The sequence below is a fragment of the Phaethon aethereus genome (genome assembly GCF_964289735.1).
Source record: "Phaethon aethereus genome assembly, chromosome: 1".
Classification (NCBI taxonomy): Eukaryota; Metazoa; Chordata; class Aves; order Phaethontiformes; family Phaethontidae; genus Phaethon; species Phaethon aethereus.
Window position 1 is genome coordinate 147426404 of NC_138575.1, and position 18651 is coordinate 147445054.

An 18651-nucleotide genomic window follows, 5' to 3' on the forward strand; every position below is an offset into this window, starting at 1 on the left:
TGTCTGTTCTAGTCAGTGATTCCTTCTTTGTGACTGCTGGTGTCTGGGCCTGTGTGAAGTGAGCAGCTGAGGAACGACGGTTAAAGGGGGTGAACATGTGGCTTTACAATATCTGCCCCATTCTACAGCCTAATGGTGTCTTAGGTGCCTCTGTAGAACTAGGTACTTCCGAGCATTCCCAGCATCAAATTTCAGTCACCTAGAGAAATTTAAGGATGACGAGGAAAAATATCTAATGAGATTAAATACCAACAGTATTTGTTGCTGAGAAGGTCATCTGGATGTCTAGCTAAAGCTCAGGTACCTGACTGCCAAATTTGACGTAATTTAGAGAGTCTGATTCTTAGCATAGAAATCTCCTTCTTTGCTCAGAGCCATCCTTTGTTTTTACTCTTTTTTTTTCACCCTTGTTTACAAGCTGAGTTCTGCATATAAAAGTGATTATTTCCTCCAGTGGGCTGTGGCTGTCTCTAAGTGACAGCCGATCTTCACGATTCTCTTTATGATCTCTTGTTTCTTGAAAATACAGGAAAGGTTTCCGAAAGTGTCAGGTGTGGGTGGTTTGAATCGTCTCCTATATACTGTCAGTCTGTCTGACAGAATATTCGACTGGTAGCAAAATGAAGGAGGGCGTTGATGGTGATGCTGACATATCCTTTAGTTTCTTTTATGTCATATTTAAAATCTAGTTTCTTTCACCTCTTCAATGTAGAGTCAATATCAAAAAACAGAGACACCTGTGTGTTTCAGAGAAGCTGGCTGTCCCTTGGTTACTGATTCTCAGTCAGCTGTTCCCATAGTGTGTTCTAGAAAACAGTGGTTGGACTCTACAGCTGCTGAGCAGGACCATTATAAAACATAACATTTGCAGCGTTATCAGTGTTGAAAGCTTAATAATATGATAATTCACAATTGGTTCTTTCATTCAAGTGGTGTGCAAAGCAGTTTTCTAAAGGTAATCCTCATTGATGGAGACAGTCTTTTCAGCAACACCAGGACCGGGTATCTCTGATTTCACTGCATAGTTTGTTTGGCCTGTGAAAGAAGGGAGAACTTTGATTTTTATTTAACAAAATCAAGTAATTATGCTGTGATAGGATGTTTTTCCTCAGACACAACAAGGTGCTAACTACAGGTAAACATATACAGTCAGCAAAAATACCAGCTTCAGACTAATGAGCTAGAGAATCAAGAACGTTTTTAACTGTTAATTAGGAAAAAGTTATTCTGCTATGTGTGTGATTTCCTGTAGTATATTAATTTATCTGTGTTGCCATAAAGCAATTAAGAAATCTTGCTAGTATTTCAAAAGCTTACGTTAGCTTTTTCATAATTGGCAGTATATTTACTTATGTTGTCCTAGATTTTCAGTAGCTTCACTGAACGTGAAGTATAGTGATACTATTGAATATTTTGAGCCTTCCCAGATAAATTTCATTTTTCCATGAATTTTTCCAAATTCATTTGACTTCTGGGCTTGGTATCTTTTATCTAATGCTTTTAGGAACTCACATTCTTCCACCTGCAGAACAAAAAAGTCATCCTTGTAAGGGAGATTTTGGAAGTCATCTAAGGAATTTTGGTGCCCAGGTCCCTTTGATTTTCACTGCCAGTGGTCAGTGTCATTCATCTGATTGCCTTTGAAAAAAACAGACTTTAATATATTATGAAAACTAGAAAAGAAGGTGGTTTTGGCTATAATTTGCAAGTCTTTGCCCTAAGTAATTAACACTTTTATTATTCCAGGACTCGGAATTTGACCCCTTGAAGTTCACCAGTGTCATTGAATGTGAGAAGCCAAACAATGACTTAAGTAGGTTTCGAGGTTACATGTGAGTATTTCATATAATATCCTTCAGCATACACTCCCTTTCTCTAATATAGAATAAAATAAATGCTGGTTTGTTTCAGGCTGTGTTCTGTAAGTTGTATCATCATCACATCTAAATAGGGATGCATATTTAAGGCTCTTTTAGAGGATTCTCACTTTAGGGTGAGATGGGAGCCTCATGTTTGCATTCCTTAGTATAGATTTAGTTATTAGCTTTGATCAGTTTACACTCCATAAATGAATGCATGAAGCAGTGCAGTTACAGACACTCTTCTCCCTTTCCTTCCCTCCATGGATCAAAAAAGTCCATCTGGAAATGGGAGGAAATAGAAAACTGGTCCAAGAGAGCCAACAAACAAACACAATCTGTTGTACACTGCTTTTATGAAGATGAGTCTGTTTGATGTTTCTTTTAATGTAAGTATCATTGAGGAAAATCAGAAGGCAAAACTGATAGTTCTCTAGCTATGGCAGTATTCCTGTCCTCTCCTTCAGACAAAATAAAACAATTGGCTCACGCGATGGCTGTACTTGTACATTACCACCAGAATCACCTATGGCCACTTGACTTAATTCTAAAAAAACAGAACTGCATTAACAGGGTGCTCATCTCTGGCCAGTCAGTCCTGCTCAGAAGCAAATGTTTTAGTATGTGCAAAGCACTTTGCTTCTAACATAGCCAGGACAGTAGTGCGTAGGCATGCCAACAGTGGTGACTTAGGAGATGCACTCCTGCATATTTTTCTACACTCTGTAGCCACATGGAGAGTGAGAGCCAAGGATATTTAGTTTTTGTCTAAATTTTAATGAAGAGAGTTAAACAGACACTAATTCTTTTTAGAATACAATGTATTCTTTTAGAATACAATTGTATCAACCCATATTGATTAGAAATGATAAGCAGTCTTGAATTGCGTAAATGGCACAAGGTAAATTGCTGGAACTTGGGGATTTTCTTTTAGTGATGCTATTTACCACTTCAGTTACCACTTCAGTTACTGTTCTCTTAGATATTACAGACTGTGTAGGATGTACTGTAAACGGTGTAAATCAGGATAGCTTTTTTGAAACTGCATCAAGTTGTAGTGTGGGAAAATGTGTTCCTCTGTTTAGAAGCACAAAGTCCTACAGTTCATTTAAAGATAAAACTTTAGTATTAGTCGTTACTGCATGAGGGTGTGTAACTGTCTACATTAATAGAGAGCTTGATCTGCTGCAGAAAACACATTTCCAGATATGGAAATGAAAAGTTTGGCAGCTTTTCTAGCACCCTTCATGTGTGTGAATCTTAGTCCCCAAAATATTGAGCAGAGGTTGAATACTGTAGAAGACATGCATACATTTGTCTTTAGTTATATATTTACTTATGTACTCAATGTAGGAAATGTCTGTAGCATGTAAGTTACAGAACCATTTTAATTATGTAGCCGAAAACATGGTAGTACATTTTGGAAGACTGTTTTTCAATATTAATTCTGTTTAATCTTCTTTACATTTTAATGTTTCACGAATGATGCGAATGTATTTTGACCCAGCAAAAACCTAAGACATCAGTTTTGAATCTGGCAGAAAGCATCAGGTAGTTTCCAGGTTTTGTCAGTTCTGCTGCAAGAGATTTACAATTAAAGAACTATGGGGCATTTGAAGTAAAGAGCAGGGACCAACCCCTCAACAAATAAACTCTTGGTCTCCTAATTTATCAAAGGAAAAACCTTTCTTTACCATCTTTTTAGATTTCCTTCATTAGTATCATGAAGTCATGGGCCTATTCAAATCATACATTAGCAAGATGAATAGTAATTAGCACATCTGAATTGAAACGTCATTGCCGTGTCAAACTCAAATCTTAACTCTTGTTCACTTACCAGTGAACTTACCAGTGGTCAGTGCTTGAAAGAAAGGTTCAGATAGCTCCCAGCTAATAATAGCTCAACTGAAAAGAAATATTACTGAGATATTTAAATGGGGATGCTACAAAATAGTGGACTTTCAAGAGATCCATATGTAAAAGCTATGCTGAGACATTACTGTCAAAGTTTACTTGAAGTTTTGACCACTTAGTAGGTTTCCAGTTTTGATTAAGGCTATTTTTTTCTGTTTGAAATATGAAGAGCTCCTTTTGTTCTAATGTCTGTCCTGACATATCTTTTGGCGAATAGAAATATTTGTGTGTTTGTGTGTTGTAGACATAAAAATTTTGTTCCCCCCAGTTACTCAGAAATGTGATCGCTATAAGTAACCAATGTAGCACAGGCAGGCCAGAGTAAAAGGAGACATGATAATAACAAATCACAAAAATATTGCAAAATGCACTGAGACAGGCCTAGCCCTATCCTATATCTGCAAAAGTGTAGTGTACACATTACTACATATGACTTCTTCAGTTACATTGGCACAATATGCATTGAACACACCCTGGGTGTGCAGACAGACAGGCAGACTATTGGTTCTACTCAAGTGCTTGCTTTAATATTGTTTTGCAGTTTCTGCATCCTCAGATATCCCAAGCATGTTTCCTTATTTTTATTTCCCCTATAAGAAGTCTTCTGTGTAAGAAGAATAGAATAAAACCTAACATGCCCCCTGCCTCTATGGATCTAGCCAGATTACGTACAGTATGCATGGCAAGCATTCAAAAATCTTGTGCCAGGTTCCAAAAATAACAAAGCTGGCTTGAAAATCTTGTTTCTAGCTTTTTGTGTGTATATGGGCAAGGGAAAAGGAAAAGTAGCATTATGGCTTTTCAGCTTTTCTCTGAAAGCAAAAATTTTGTTATTAAACAAGAATAGAAAATGTCATCTGATCATACCAAAGTAAGTATAGCAAGGAATTATAATAATAAAAATATGAATACATATGTGCATTTCTATTTCAAAGCTTGTCATAAAATAACAAAACCAAATTAATACAAAATCATGTTAGAATTTTTTTTAAGAAAAAAAAATTATAACTCTATACAGTGACGTTTCTTTAATGCGCTATAGTGACACCACCTCTCCTGGAAAAAACACCCTACATTTCGTCAGAGTTGAGAGTCAGGAAGATTCTGACTGATGATGTGCAGTGAGACTATGTTTAAGATGATTGCTGAATATTTTCTTTGGGAGTGTCAAGCCTTGGAAAGTAATGCCAGGTCTATCATTTTCTTTGGAAGACATTTGAGGAACCAGAAAGTGAAAGAAAATACTCCCTTTTGAATACAGTTTTGATATGTCACCTTGTTATTTAATGCTGGTAAACACGTAACAAGGAAACATATAATAGAAGGCTGAAGTGAGCTGCCGCCAGACTTATTTTTGCGTTGCTGTATTAAACCAGGAGGCTCATTTCTACACAGACACTTTCAGAGTGCTGTAGCAAAGTAGTAGCTAACTGCATCTGGTCTGCCCATTTCTCCTAATTCGTGGTGCATGTGTATTTTAGATGTTTAGATACTGCATATTTGTGGTGTCATCCGTGTGAGAAATTGCAGAGAAAAAGAGCATTGCACCTGCACTCGCCAGCGCGTTTCCTCACAGGCTAGCCTTTGCGTTCCAGGCGTCTGAGCAGCTTCAGCCAGCCACTGTTTTAAATACTGACAGAGAAAAGTTTCCTTCTTTGCCTCCAAAGTTATGCTGGCCTGAATCTGGAAAGGGGAAAAACAGACTGTTCAGCCTTGGTAACAAGCTTCAGGTTTATAACTCTGCCAGGCTAGAAATGAGATCTAAGCCATCTCTCCACCAGGACAAAAGTTATAGCCTTGGCAGGTTAGTTACCAAAGTGAGCAGTTGTATCTAACTCTAGTTTTCATTACTTTTTAATCCAGACATTTATGTCTGTAATTTTTAACTCCTTTTATCATCAGTGCCCAATTACCTTATATGTATGTTCCGTTAGTGAGTCACTGGGAGTGAGTGCAGACAATGAGTTTCCTCCAGCCCCTGCCAACTTCTTTCTCCCAGATTTTTATTTCATCCATGTTTTCTAAAGGTCTAGTGAGCAACAGGGGAGCCTGACCTCCATACTGGGGAAGATCATGGAGTGGTTCATCTTGAGAGTGCTCACGGGGCATATGAAGGACAACCAAGGGATCAGACCCAGCCAGCATGGGTTCATGAAAGGCAGGTCCTGCTTGACCAACCTGATTTCCTTCTATGACCAGGTGACCGCCTAGTGGATGAGGGAAAGGCTGTGGATGTTGTCTACCTGGACTTTAGTAAAGCCTTTGACAGTGTCTCCCACAGCATTCTCCTGGAGAAACTGGCGGCTCGTGGCTTAGACAGGTTTACTCTTCACTGGGTGAGGAACTGGCTGGATGGCCGAGCCCAGAGAGTTGTGGTGAATGGCGTTAAATCCAGCTGGTGGCCGGTCACAAGCGGTGTTCCGCCGGGCTCGGTTCTGGGGCCGGTCTTGTTCAATATCTTTATTGATGACCTGGATGAGGGGATCGAGTGCTCCCTCAGTAAGTTTGCAGATGACACCAAGCTGGGTGGGAGTGTTGATCTGCTTGAGGATAGGAGGGCTCTGCAGAGGGATCTGGACAGGCTGGATCAATAGGCCGAGGTTAACTGTATGAGGTTTAATAAGGCCAAGTGCCAGGTCCTGCACTTCGGTCACAACAACCCCATGCAACGCTACAGGCTTGGGGAGGAGTGGCTGGAGAGCTGCCCGTTGGAAAGGGACCTGGGGCTGCTGGTTGACAGCCGGCAGTGTGCCCAAGTGGCCCATGAAGGCCAACAGTGTCCTGGCCTGTATCAGAAATAGCGTGGCCAGCAGGAGTAGGGAAGTGATCGTGCCCCTGTACTCCGCACTGGTGAGGCCACACCTTAAATCCTGTGTTCAGTTTTGGGCCTCTCACTACAAGAAGGATGCTGAGGTGCTGGAGTGTGTCCAGAGAAGGGCAATAAAGCTGGTGAGGGGTCTGGAGGACAAGTCTTATGGGGAGTGGCTGAGGGAACTGGGGTTGTTCAGTCTGGAGAAGAGGAGGCTGAGGGGAGACCTTATCACTCTCTACAACTACCTGAAAGGGGGTTGTGGTGAGGTGGGTGTTGGTCTCTTCTCCCAAGTAACTAGCGATAGGACGAGAGGAAATGGCCTCAAGTCACACCAGGGGAGGGTTAGATTGGATATTAGGAAAAATTTCTTCACCGAGAGGGTGGTCAGGCATTGGCACAGGCTGCCTAGGGAGGTGGTGGAGTCACCATCTCTGGAAGCATTCAAAAAACGTGTGGATGTGGCACTTCAGGACATGGTTTAAGGGACAGGGTGGCATTGGGTTAATGGTTGGACTTGATCTTGAAGGTTCTTTCCAACCTTAGTGATTCTGTGATTCTGTGATTGACTTCATTTGGATATGGAAAAGAGCAGTGCCAAATGCTTGTAAGCATAAGACGAGTTGTGGTGGGAAGGCTCAGTGTGTGGGTCAGGGCATTGGATTGGGGTCTTGGCACCTACAGGTTAACTTCAGATGTTGCACGATTGCTATGGAGCAGGTTCAGACGTTGTATGAGCTAAGATAGTAAACACAAATACATAATTGTGTAGAACACATACACGAGTAATTGTTTATAAAGATTGCCATGTACAATATACCTGTCACAGTCCACTGTTACTGTAAAGTGTAAAGCATTGCTGAAAGCTATAAAATCATAAGCCAGAGCAATTACTTCTTAAGTAGATTTATCTTTTAAAAATCCCATTTATTAACAGGACTCATAACTATCATTTGGAGACTTTATTGGAAATTCAGACTAACATCCTCATGATTTATGAGAAAGACTAATGTAGAATTCAGCCTTAAAAAGCAGAGGAATGGCAGAATCCTGATAGTAGTGTAATTTCTACAGTATGGAATCATTAAGAAATTATTTCCCATAGTTTAAGCCCAGCCAAATTTGTGTAATTCTGCAGCTGGCAATCAGTGCTTACACCTGTTGGCATACTGCAAGAGGGCTGTTGGGCAGCCCCCAGTTTTTGAAGCTCCTTTGGCCGAAGGTGAGACAGAGGGTTAAGGAAGTTTGCTGAGGACAGAAGTGAAGCATCTGTTCTTGTATCTGAGGCCAGCAGGGAGGATAGCTGGGCTGAGCAGGGGAAGTTCTCTTCTGATGAAAAAAAAACCCAAAACCCACCCTTCATTTTTGTATCAGAATTGCAAACTTAATGTTATCTACTTCTTTCCTTCTCCATTTGTGTCTGGTCTCTAAGTCAGATATTACCACTGCTGCAGCTACCTCGGCTGTCAAATGCACCACTTTTTCTCCATTCCTACAGTGAAAAGCTAAGCATACCTGTTGAAACACCCTTGCTTTTAATTTATATTTTTGAGCAGGGAGTGGGTATAATATATTATACTGAACTGTGTATAGGACTGTGTACATGTGTCTGTGTATATATAGAGATGTATGAAAGTATATGTATACATTATTTATGGGTATATTCTACTCACTAAGAGCACTGACTAGAGGCTGCATAGCATAACGAGCAGTAACAGCATAATCTGCATGTAGTCCTACTAGGCTGGGGAAGAGTACAAAGGATTCACCCATGTGAACCTTTTTGTCTTGCAGACCTCAGGATATTTGATATAGTTCTTCAGGCCTGAGATCCTAGAAGCATGTGCTACAGTTAGAATTTTGGTCCTCATTTAGAAAAACAAAAGATTCTAACAATCAGATCATGAAGATTTAACCCAGATGTGAAGGCTTAGAAAATAGGAAGCAAACAAAAAGAACTCCCACTTTTTATAAAAGGAACAGTTTTAAGCCAGTTTGCAGATTTCGGGGGCACAGGATTTGAACTGCTCCAATCCAGGTAGCCATAAAATTAGACGTTGCAACAGCACAATGTTAATTTTGGTATAGCATATGAGCTTTTCCAGGATTTCTCTTGAACTCCCATCTTTTACTAGTGTTTTTTTATTGCAGTGCCTTTTTTAGCCTTTAGAAGAATGATGGTTTTGATGCTCTGTAAGGGAAAGCAGAATATTTAAACATTTCAGACTGTGCTTTAATATTCTCTGAGGCATCGGGATACTGTAGTTGATTAAATTAAATTTTATTCATTTAGAAAAGGTTTGAAATTATTATTTGGTTTGTCTTTTTTACCTAATAAAACATTCTAATGCTGTTTTTTAATTGTTGTTATTATTGTTTAGCATTTCCCTGGTGACTGTTAATTTTCACAAGGCTATTTTCTGTATTTCTCTGTCAGCTGAAATTTGAGTCAGTCCATACACAAGAGACAATAAGTTGTAGTGGAAACGTTACTTTGTCCCATTTTTCTCATGTGTTTCAGTGCTAGTCAGCAAGAGTCATCATGGCACATGCCATTTCATCTTTCTTAGAGAGTCAGTGAGACACTTCTGAAAGGAATTTCTCTTGTTCTCGCTCATGAACACATGGATTTTTTTTTCCTTTCTTTTTCACTGAACTGACATGTATAATCCCTAGCGCATCTTCTTTCTTTCTAGGAGTTCTTTGCTAACACCGTGTGAATAGTGGGTTAATCATATGCAGTACACAGCTGCTCTTAGGTGGACTGGATTACCTGAGACTGCGCAGTCAGTTTGCACATGGACAGAAAGCCCAATGCATTTGCAAAGCCCAAGATAAGCTGCACACATGCTGTAGATTTGGCCTGCGTGTCTCTAGTGAGCATTTGCCCCGTACCTTTGTATATCCAATAGCAACTGGTACTGCTCCAGCCGGGCTGCTGCATGTCTGGGATTCCTGGGTAGGTATTCTCAGTTTTCAAAGTCTGCCAGAGAATCTTTCCAGGAGGAAAATCTAAGGAAGTATTTCACCATCAGGTTGGCAAAACTTCTTAAAATTTGAAGATGTTTCCTGGGCTTGTTATATTAGAGTAGTATGATTTGACAAGCTTAATGTTTTCACATGCTGTGCTTTGTCCTGTTTTTAAATTTTCTGCAGTGTACATAGAAGTGGAAAAAAGGATGGACTGTTCAAAGAAAATCTTTTGTTACGTGGATGTACCATTAGAAATACAGAAGAGGTTGCAGGAATAGTAATCTATGCAGGTAAAAGCTGTTTTTCTGTCTGACAAGGTATACCACATTTTTATACCTTCCTTAAAATAATAACAAAAATCCATATGACATCATTTGATGTAATTGCTTCTGCAGGGCATGAGACCAAAGCTTTGTTAAATAATAATGGACCCCGTTACAAACGCAGTAAGCTTGAAAGACAGATGAATGCCGATGTCCTTTGGTGTGTCCTCATACTTCTAGTCATGTGTCTATTTTCTGCCATCGGTAAGTGCTCTTTAAAAGTAGAAACTTAAGTATCAGACTCTCTTGGGATACATGCACTTAGCTTTATCAAAAACATAGTATCTGCCAAAACATAAAATCCATAAAGCTTTCTCCATACTGTCTAATTTTTTGTTCTGTTTTCTTCTTTGAAATCAAGATGTCCTGATAAGCTCATCTAAATAGCTTCTCAGCATCAATCAAATATATGCTATTAGTACCAGAGATCTGAAGGCTTAGGTTCTACTACCCTTGATAGCATCCAAAAAATGTTAAGTCCAAAAGAAGCCACTTTATATGTAGTCCCCTCAAAATTATAGGTGGTAGAGTGTAACATGGCATTAATCAGTCAACAAAGTAATTTATGAGCAGAGAATAAACATAATTAGCACAGTGCTATTCCCCAGTACTGTTGATTAAATCAAGTGCACAATGTACAACATTGCCACACTGTCCCTAAGGCTGCAGCTTTAACATAGAAGAAATAAATAAAAGTCTAAGTCTGCATAAATCCAGGTAGAAGACTCTCTAGACTTCATGAAGTGTTTAAGGAAATGCTGAGGTTCAGGATAATACTCTTCAGGCCATTTTTCTATTCCCTTATGAGAAAGAATTGAGTTTTACATTTGGCATCCAAAATGATTCTTTGTATATGGCACATGAATTCTATATCCTTCATGTTTGTGCGTTCTGTAATGTTTGTGTGTGAGTCACACGGCATAAACACCAGAATGTTTCCTAACAACCATGATGTAGTTTAAGAACAATCTTATGCCGTGTTAATACGTCTCTGTGTGCCTTTTTCCAGGTATTGTTAAGTGCTGCTTAAAGATGAGTTTTTCCAGCTGTGAATCAGCCAGCATATTTGTTTCCACTGAGTTCATTACACTCTTTTGTAGTGCCTCGGTGCTGGGGAGCCCAGTCCTCAGGACTGAAGTGCCATGGTAGGCTTAATTGCAGGGAGTCGCTGCCTGCAGCTGTCCCCTCTGCCACCGCATCCGCGGTGATGCCCCCCGAGCAGCGGCAGCGGGCTGTGCAGCTGCAGTGGCTTCAGTGCAGCTGCAACTCCTGAGATGCATGAATGCGAGCAGGAGGAGGTGGCACACAGTGGGTGGCACACACGCCTTCCCTTCTGTCACTTCTGCTACAAGGACAGAAGCCACCAGCAGAGGGCCAGAGCAAACTGCTGGAGGTGGTAGCAACCAAAACCAGCTGGAAAGACATTTGTTTGAGCCCTTGGAAACCAGAGGTGCCTGGTGCTGAGCTCTGTACGAGCCAGCAATTTTTGTACCTTCTGTTGAGCAAGTATAAGTAGTGGAGGTACGACACTTAACCCATTCTTTTGAAAATCTGAGTCAGGATATTTATAAAACAAGTTTTGATGTAGGTCATTCTCAGTGTGGGGCTTCCAATTTTTGCTCTCGAGAATAAAAATACAGACATAGATAAAGACATCAGTATGATATGCTCATATTGGTAATATAGAGACAAAATAATTTGCTCACTTAAATATTTTTATTTTTCAAGAGTTCGGCACAGGTTTTATGTATGAAGTTGTAAAGGACCTTGTCAGATGTAGCTTACAAAAGTTTACTTTTAAAGTAGGCTTTTGTCCTTTTTTTCTGATTTCTGACATCTAGGGAAGGCAGTTTGAGTACTTCTTATTGTGAGGGAATTCTTCCTTTTTTTTAACCTTAAAAACATCAGGCATACCATTTTAGGTCTTTTAGAAGAACAAATCCTAGTGCTCTACTTAAAAAGGCAACTTTCTGTCTCTTTAACAGGAATGTCATTTTCCCAAAATAACAATAATAACCTTTATCTTTATTTAGTTATTGGCACAATCAGTTAAAAAAAGGGTTTGAGCAAGGCTTGGAATTTCTTCTGTTCTTAGTTCCTCAGCTTCTGCACTCTTGACTCTGTTATTTCATTAGTTCTGTAGACATGGTGGGTGAGATTCACACAGTAATATTAAAGTCTTTTCTGACTTTATGCAGCTGAAACTACTTTAGTGATAGCTGGCTAGTGATACACCTAGTGCAGTCAATGGAGTTCTTTCATTTTAACACATCAAATATCACTGAAATTAATCACTTTTTTAAGAAGCCTGGTTTTCTCTGCTGATTACAGAAAGAGCATAAACGACTAATTTAGACTAACCAGCTCACTTTATTTGGATAATGTTATGTGTAATGATTCTTGCATGCTGTCCTTAAGGCCAGACAAACCCCTTTCTTAAACTCCAAATCCCAAGGCAGAAAAAGACATGGTTTTGGGGCCTTTTTCAAAAGCCATGCAGACTATTTAGGAAAAAATATCACTTTTCCTTGTAACTCAAATCGAAGAACAGATTCGTACCATAAGCATTTTTCCTTGGAGGTAATTTGCATTTTTCTCTCTTTCAACTCTTCTGCAGGTCATGGCCTATGGGTATGGCAATATGGTGAGAAGAGGAAGCCAATTTTTGATGTTCCAGGGCCTGATGGCAAATATTTGTCTCCTGTTTTAGCTTCAGTATATTTATTTCTGACAGTGATCATAGTTTTCCAGGTAACCAAGTTGTACATGCTGTCACCTCTGTTCATAGTTTGCTGTAATAAAGCTATAAATGTGCAGTATGTGTAGTACCCCTTCTACCACTTAGACGTGTAAGAAGCTAATCAAGAACTTTTTAAAAAGAAGTACATTTAGTCACTTTAAAATTAAATTTTAACTATAGGGAATGTGATAATATATAACCAGAAAGCCAAATTAAATGAAAGAAGTGGTCTATGCAGTGGTAAAAAGATAACTTCTCTGAAAAGTAAACAAACTGATGCACACAGGAGGCTGTCAGAGCTCCCTTGGCACTGGAGAAGAAAATAATCTCAGAACCTTTCGCAAAAGACTCAAGTATTTTATTTTAAACAAGTAGGAAGAGATAGGGTGCAATGGGCCCTGCTGGGAGAAAACAAGCTTTATGCTTCACATCTACTCACTGTGGAACAACACCTCAAAGACTGTGGGTGCCACTTCAGGTACAATGTCCTGGTATGAACATAAGTTGTATACTTTTTAAACTGCTTTCCAAAGATATGGCTCTTAACAACTCCATATCTCAGCTAGATAACAAACGCTGATAAAAGTTTTTTGGTCATGGAGAGATTGAATGGTGAAGGTGATGGTAAGTTAAGAGAAGTAACAGAGACTCATGTCACTTGTCACCATCCCTGTAAGCGTTCAAAAAACACGTAGATGTGGCACTTCAGGATATGGTTTAGTGGGCTTGGTGGTGTTGGGTTGATGGTTGGACTTGATGATCTTAAAGGTCTTTTCCAACCTTAATGATTCTGTGATTCTGTGTGGGACATTAGAAAGTATGCCCAGTGGGACACTAGAGGAGGTTTTGTTACTGGAGGTAGCAACTACTTTATAAAAAGGAATGCAAAAGGATGAGTTAAATTACTTTTTATTCTGAGGTATTGGGTTCTGATATGGGGTAAAAAAATTCACCACAGAATTCTTTAAACACCAACGTTTAATTGTAGTTTCTGTTTAAATGACACACTTATATATGTGGATAATTTATCCCTCATGCCTAATTCAGTAAGCTAAATAATTTATGCAGTCAGGAATTTCTGTCCTGAAAAACATCTGCAGGGGAGAACTCAGGTATAAATTAGGTATTTCATGGAGTTTTGACAATTCTCAAGAAACAGTTGAAAATCTTTTCTGGAGAAACAACTTCTCACATCTCTTTCTTCAGCAATTATAAAATGTGTTCTTCATTCAAATAATCTGCAGTGCAAAAGCCAAAGCCAAAAAGATTGTTCCTGTGGAGAGGTTTACACTTCTCATTTTGTTTCTCCTATTCCTGCAAAGTGAATTTGTAAACAGTTTATTATTTATGGAGAATAAATTTATCCCATTCTTTCCCATTTACAGGATCCTGACTGTACTGTCTGTTTGAGTTTTGGGGTTTTTTTCTTTTTCTTTCCCAGCTAGTTTCAAGCTCACCTTAATAGCCAAAAAAAAAGATTTGCTTCCGTCCAAGTTTTGATAATCACCCTTCTAGACATAATAATGCATTTCAGCTCTGCAATTCACCATAGGTTTTCTTCATCTGACACAGTAAATAAATTATTTTCAAATGTGCTAATAACTTTACAGTACATGTTTAAAGTACATAGCCACTTTACATTCTGGTGTAGTAACAAGTTAACTAGGTTTTACTAATTCAGTGTATCCTTGCTTCTGGTTTCTCCTAATTCTCTTTCTTTTTGTGTATTCTAGGTTATGATTCCAATTTCTCTGTATGTATCTATTGAAATAGTTAAAATCTGTCAAGTATACTTTATTCATCAAGATAAAGATTTATATGATGAAGAAACAGACTCTCAGCTGCAGTGCCGAGCTTTAAATATCACAGAAGACTTGGGTCAGGTGCAGTTTATCTTTTCAGACAAGACTGGGACACTTACTGAAAACAAGATGGTTTTCCGAAGATGCACTGTTTCTGGAATAGAGTATTCCCATGATGATAACGGTGAGCTCACGATCTTGTTTTCTATCTAACAGTTGTACTTTGGGCAATCTGAAGTAGATAGATGAGTTACTGTAATCTTAAATCAAAAAGGAAAACTAAAGAAATTGCATGTATCCACTCAGCGAACTCCATAATAGCTATTTTCAGATCAGTATAATTTGATGTCTGTGTTCAGCTGGCAACGACAGTCTTATCAAAGGGTTCTGTAACATCTGCACTGTGTTGTCAAAAGAGTTAAAGCATCTGCCTTTCACTCCTGATCCAGTAAAGCACTTGAGCACATGGCTAATTTAAGCAATTTGAATAGTACCACTGGTAGCGCAATTGTTTGGTGTGTTTGAAGTATACTGTCTAAAATACCAGTTTTACACGGACAGCCAGATTAGTGTCTCATTGAATACATGGAATGAGATTATCCTTTTGTGATGAGAAAGAAATCTAAACAAAGCTGCTGGTTTTAATATTAACAAGAAACATAATCTGATCTAAGAGCATATTTGGTGTTAACCTTAGTTAGATTCTTTTCAGTGCTCCTGTGTGACAGGTGTCTGCATTAAGGTATCTATCGTCACTGCCGTATCAACACCGCAGTTGAGAGAATGTCCCCAGGTATCAGGTTCTTGAAACACTAAAAAGTCACTCCTTGTCACAAGGGAATGTGAGGGTTATCATCCCTGTGTCATCTCATCACCTTTTTAAAATTATGAAGTGATTTCCTGTTTTGTCATTTGTTTGTAATTTGTGTTATTTTCCTCAAACATTTTGTTGTTATCATTCTTGGCATAACATATCTTAACTCTTCAGATCATACTCTGTATGCAGGAAAATATTGATAGCTACAGTATTGTATTCCTATTTGCAAAAAATAAGTTTCTTAAGCTACGTAACATATAAAGATCACTGATTAGAGAGTTTCCTTGAAGACCGTTACAGCAGTTCGGCTTAGAAATAAGATACAGAATAAGAGAAATAATCAAAATACACAGGAAAATCTAAAACATGCTTTAGAGAGTTCATAAGATTCCAAATTGGAAAAGGATATTTTGAAACTTTGGATTATGCAAGGTTTGTTCTTTTTTCTCCTACTTTAAAGTAGTACTGAGACCTTCCATTTAAGGCACGCTTTTTCAAGAAACTAGGTGTTTGGGTAGTGTTACTACCCCAGTGTTACAGAAAGAAGAACTTAAACAGGGAGAAGCTGTGACTTCCTACCTCTGTACTATAGGTAAGAAAGAGAGAGGAATTAGAATTAAGAATATGTTTCTGGACTCCTAATTCTGCTTGTGAGACTCTGATTATTCATTCTTTTTTTCTTCTTCCTTGCCATTCATCGTTTGCTTGATTATACTGATTTCAGAGTGTACTCTATTCTCTGCAGGAATGGTGGTGGTACTGCCAACTAAAACAGGGCAGAAAGGGTATTTTTATGAGCGTGGTATAATCAGCTAATATGTAGGCTGAACTCAGGCTCCTGAATTTGAGTACAAAATTTCAGATTTTTTTTCTCTAAATGTAGTGTATTTAACAGAAATCTAAGTTTGTGCATGCTTTCCTCTTATGATTTCAGATTACCATATAAAAGTTAATGAAAGCAGAGTGAATTTCACTACAAACAGAAGTATCAAATAAATACTTTTATCAGTAAACTGATCCTTTTTTTGGTCATTCTTTTTACATATCGCTATGCTTGGGCTTTCTTGTAACTCCAGTCAGTATAAAATTTCTGACAAATACAATTTTTAAATTGACACCTAACTTATACACAATATTTTATACACAGTATTTTATTCTTTTTTTTTCTCCTCTACAGAAAATAGGTCTTTCTGTCATTTTGTATGTAAATGGTGATAATTTCTATCGATTCTGTTACCTATAATCAGGATTAATAATACAATAGAAACTATTCTTCATTCAAGTCTTTTGTTAGCTCTATTCTCTAGTCTGTTTTTCTAACCGTCTCTTATCTTTTCTGATGCTGAAACCTTCTTGTTTAGATATAGTAAAATGTCTATCGCAGCTCTTTCTGGTTTTAGGGAGTGCATCAAGAACATTTAATTACTGTGTGCTTACTTGCAAATGATTTGTCAGCCGCTTTTCTATGTCTATACCAGAATATCCGATTTCCTCTCAGAGGTTTTGGGACATATGTTATAACTGTTGCCATCCTTCTCTGCACTTCAGGTTTTGCTGAAGATTTCATGAATTAGAAAATTCTAAAATCTTTCACTTGACAAGTGATCTGAGGCTGCCATATATGCAAGAAAACCAAGTAAAATGCATCTGCTTTTTCTTATCTCTTTCAAAAATGATCTGTGTCTTTGTTCACTTATCTAGGTAATTTTTGAGGCATACTGGTTTGTTACTTGGAATAAAATTGAGTAGCGCTTTAGATGAAGTAATTATTTTAACATTGTTGTACACAGGTCAAGATTGAAAAGCTGAAGATAGCAGGTCATTTTCTACTGTAAAAGCAGATAGCTCAGGATAGAAACACCGTTGTTCTGAGCTCTTTGGCCTAAGTTTGTCATTCTGCTGTCATTTGTGGCTGGGTAGCTGTGCCTGTTATTCCAGTTGCTTGACCCTTCTCATGATAAGATCCTGTTTTCAGCTATGGATAGTTTTACAAAACTTTAACTATTTGGTTCAAGTTTTCCATGCCAGGTGTTTGCCTCAGGCGTGAATTCTGGGGGAGAAATTCCAATCAGAACAGCTCTATTCAGCCATATCCACAATCAAGGCTAAGATGTAACACACTTTTTCCCCGTACTAAGAAGTTCTGGCAAGTTTTCCTCTAAAGTCATCTAGAGTCCCTATATTCTGGGGTTCAGCCATGCATGCACACAGAGGGGGAAAGTCATGCCTACAGTGCTAGATTGAGGTCTGAATTTCCCACTTTGGAACGTTAATTTTCTGTTGAAGTATTTTTTCTGCATAATCAAGGGCTGCTGCATATCTGTTAATTACTCGATCAACAGATTGTGCATAGCTTTTACAAATTTTTTTTTATTATGAGCTTTTCTCCCTAAATTTTTTTTGCAGTTATCCTGTTCTTTTCTGTTCTACAGGGGTGGTTATACTACATTTGTCATCATTGCATCAGAGTTCCTTCCACTAGTGCATTAAGCAACGTATGTCACTTTCCTGATGTGTAGCTTGGTCTTTCCCCTTCTTTCTCTCCCTATGCATGCAGTGCACAATTTGTTTAGGTGTGGGGGCTACTGAAAAGGCATACACTACGCTGTGTTAGATTTGGCATATTTGAAATGGCATGTCTTTTTCTTGAGTGGTGGGAGTGTCCTTACTTTCTTTGGAAATTTGTTCCACAAAGCCATGTAAGTTCCCCATGTGAAAGGTGAGCTTTATGATCATGAGAGAGAGTTCTGTTTTGCATCAGACGTGGACATCTTAATCATGGATTTCATTGCAGAAGCTTATGTGGACCTTATGCAGAGTTGAAGCAATTAAATGCTTCTAAAATAAAAACTGAAACCCTGAACAAGACTTAATACTGTTTTTAAGGTAGTATAGGGAATAAGGGGCAATTTTCATGAATTTGCTCCAGAATCCTCTATTAGCTCTAAGTTTCTTATGAGGCTGATGGCGCTATGCCCAGGAGGATTGCATTGTTTTAGTTGCGACAAGAGGTGACAAAAACATGAATAATAGAGCCAATAAATTGCACCAGTATGGGACAGAATCTCTTGGCCAACTGGAGGTAGTACAAAGTATTATTCATGGGTACTGCTATGTGAAAGCTTAGCACCAAAGAGGAATCCAGGAACGCTTGTGAAGGCTGAGGGAGAGTGTGAGTATACTCAGCAACAGTTCCATGATGCAAGCTTCATCATTGTTGAGGTCACCTATAACATGTTGGTGGTGGATTATGCACTGATCGGGATCAAACTATGGGAATTGACACTGACCATTTGGGCCCTGTGGAGACTGTGTTGATAGGAATCGAACTTTAGAAGTTAGTAGATAATAGGAAGATAGTAATCTAGTGACTTTACAGTTACTGGAGAAAATTAAGCATTTGTGGGATGTAAT

The 18651-nt window shown here is 38.6% G+C and overlaps 1 protein-coding gene across 1 annotated transcript in view; it reads left to right on the forward strand.

Moving 5' to 3' along the window:
- The window catches only part of ATP10A (ATPase phospholipid transporting 10A (putative)), a gene marked incomplete at both ends in the record, with an annotated part of 118164 nt that overhangs the window by 63696 nt on the left and 35817 nt on the right, over positions 1-18651 (forward strand). Inside the window, 2 exons of the mRNA XM_082014283.1 lie at positions 12496-12522; positions 14352-14604. Of these exons, the coding sequence (XP_081870409.1) occupies positions 12496-12522; positions 14352-14604 (280 nt within the window). The remainder of the gene's footprint in view (positions 1-12495; positions 12523-14351; positions 14605-18651) is intronic.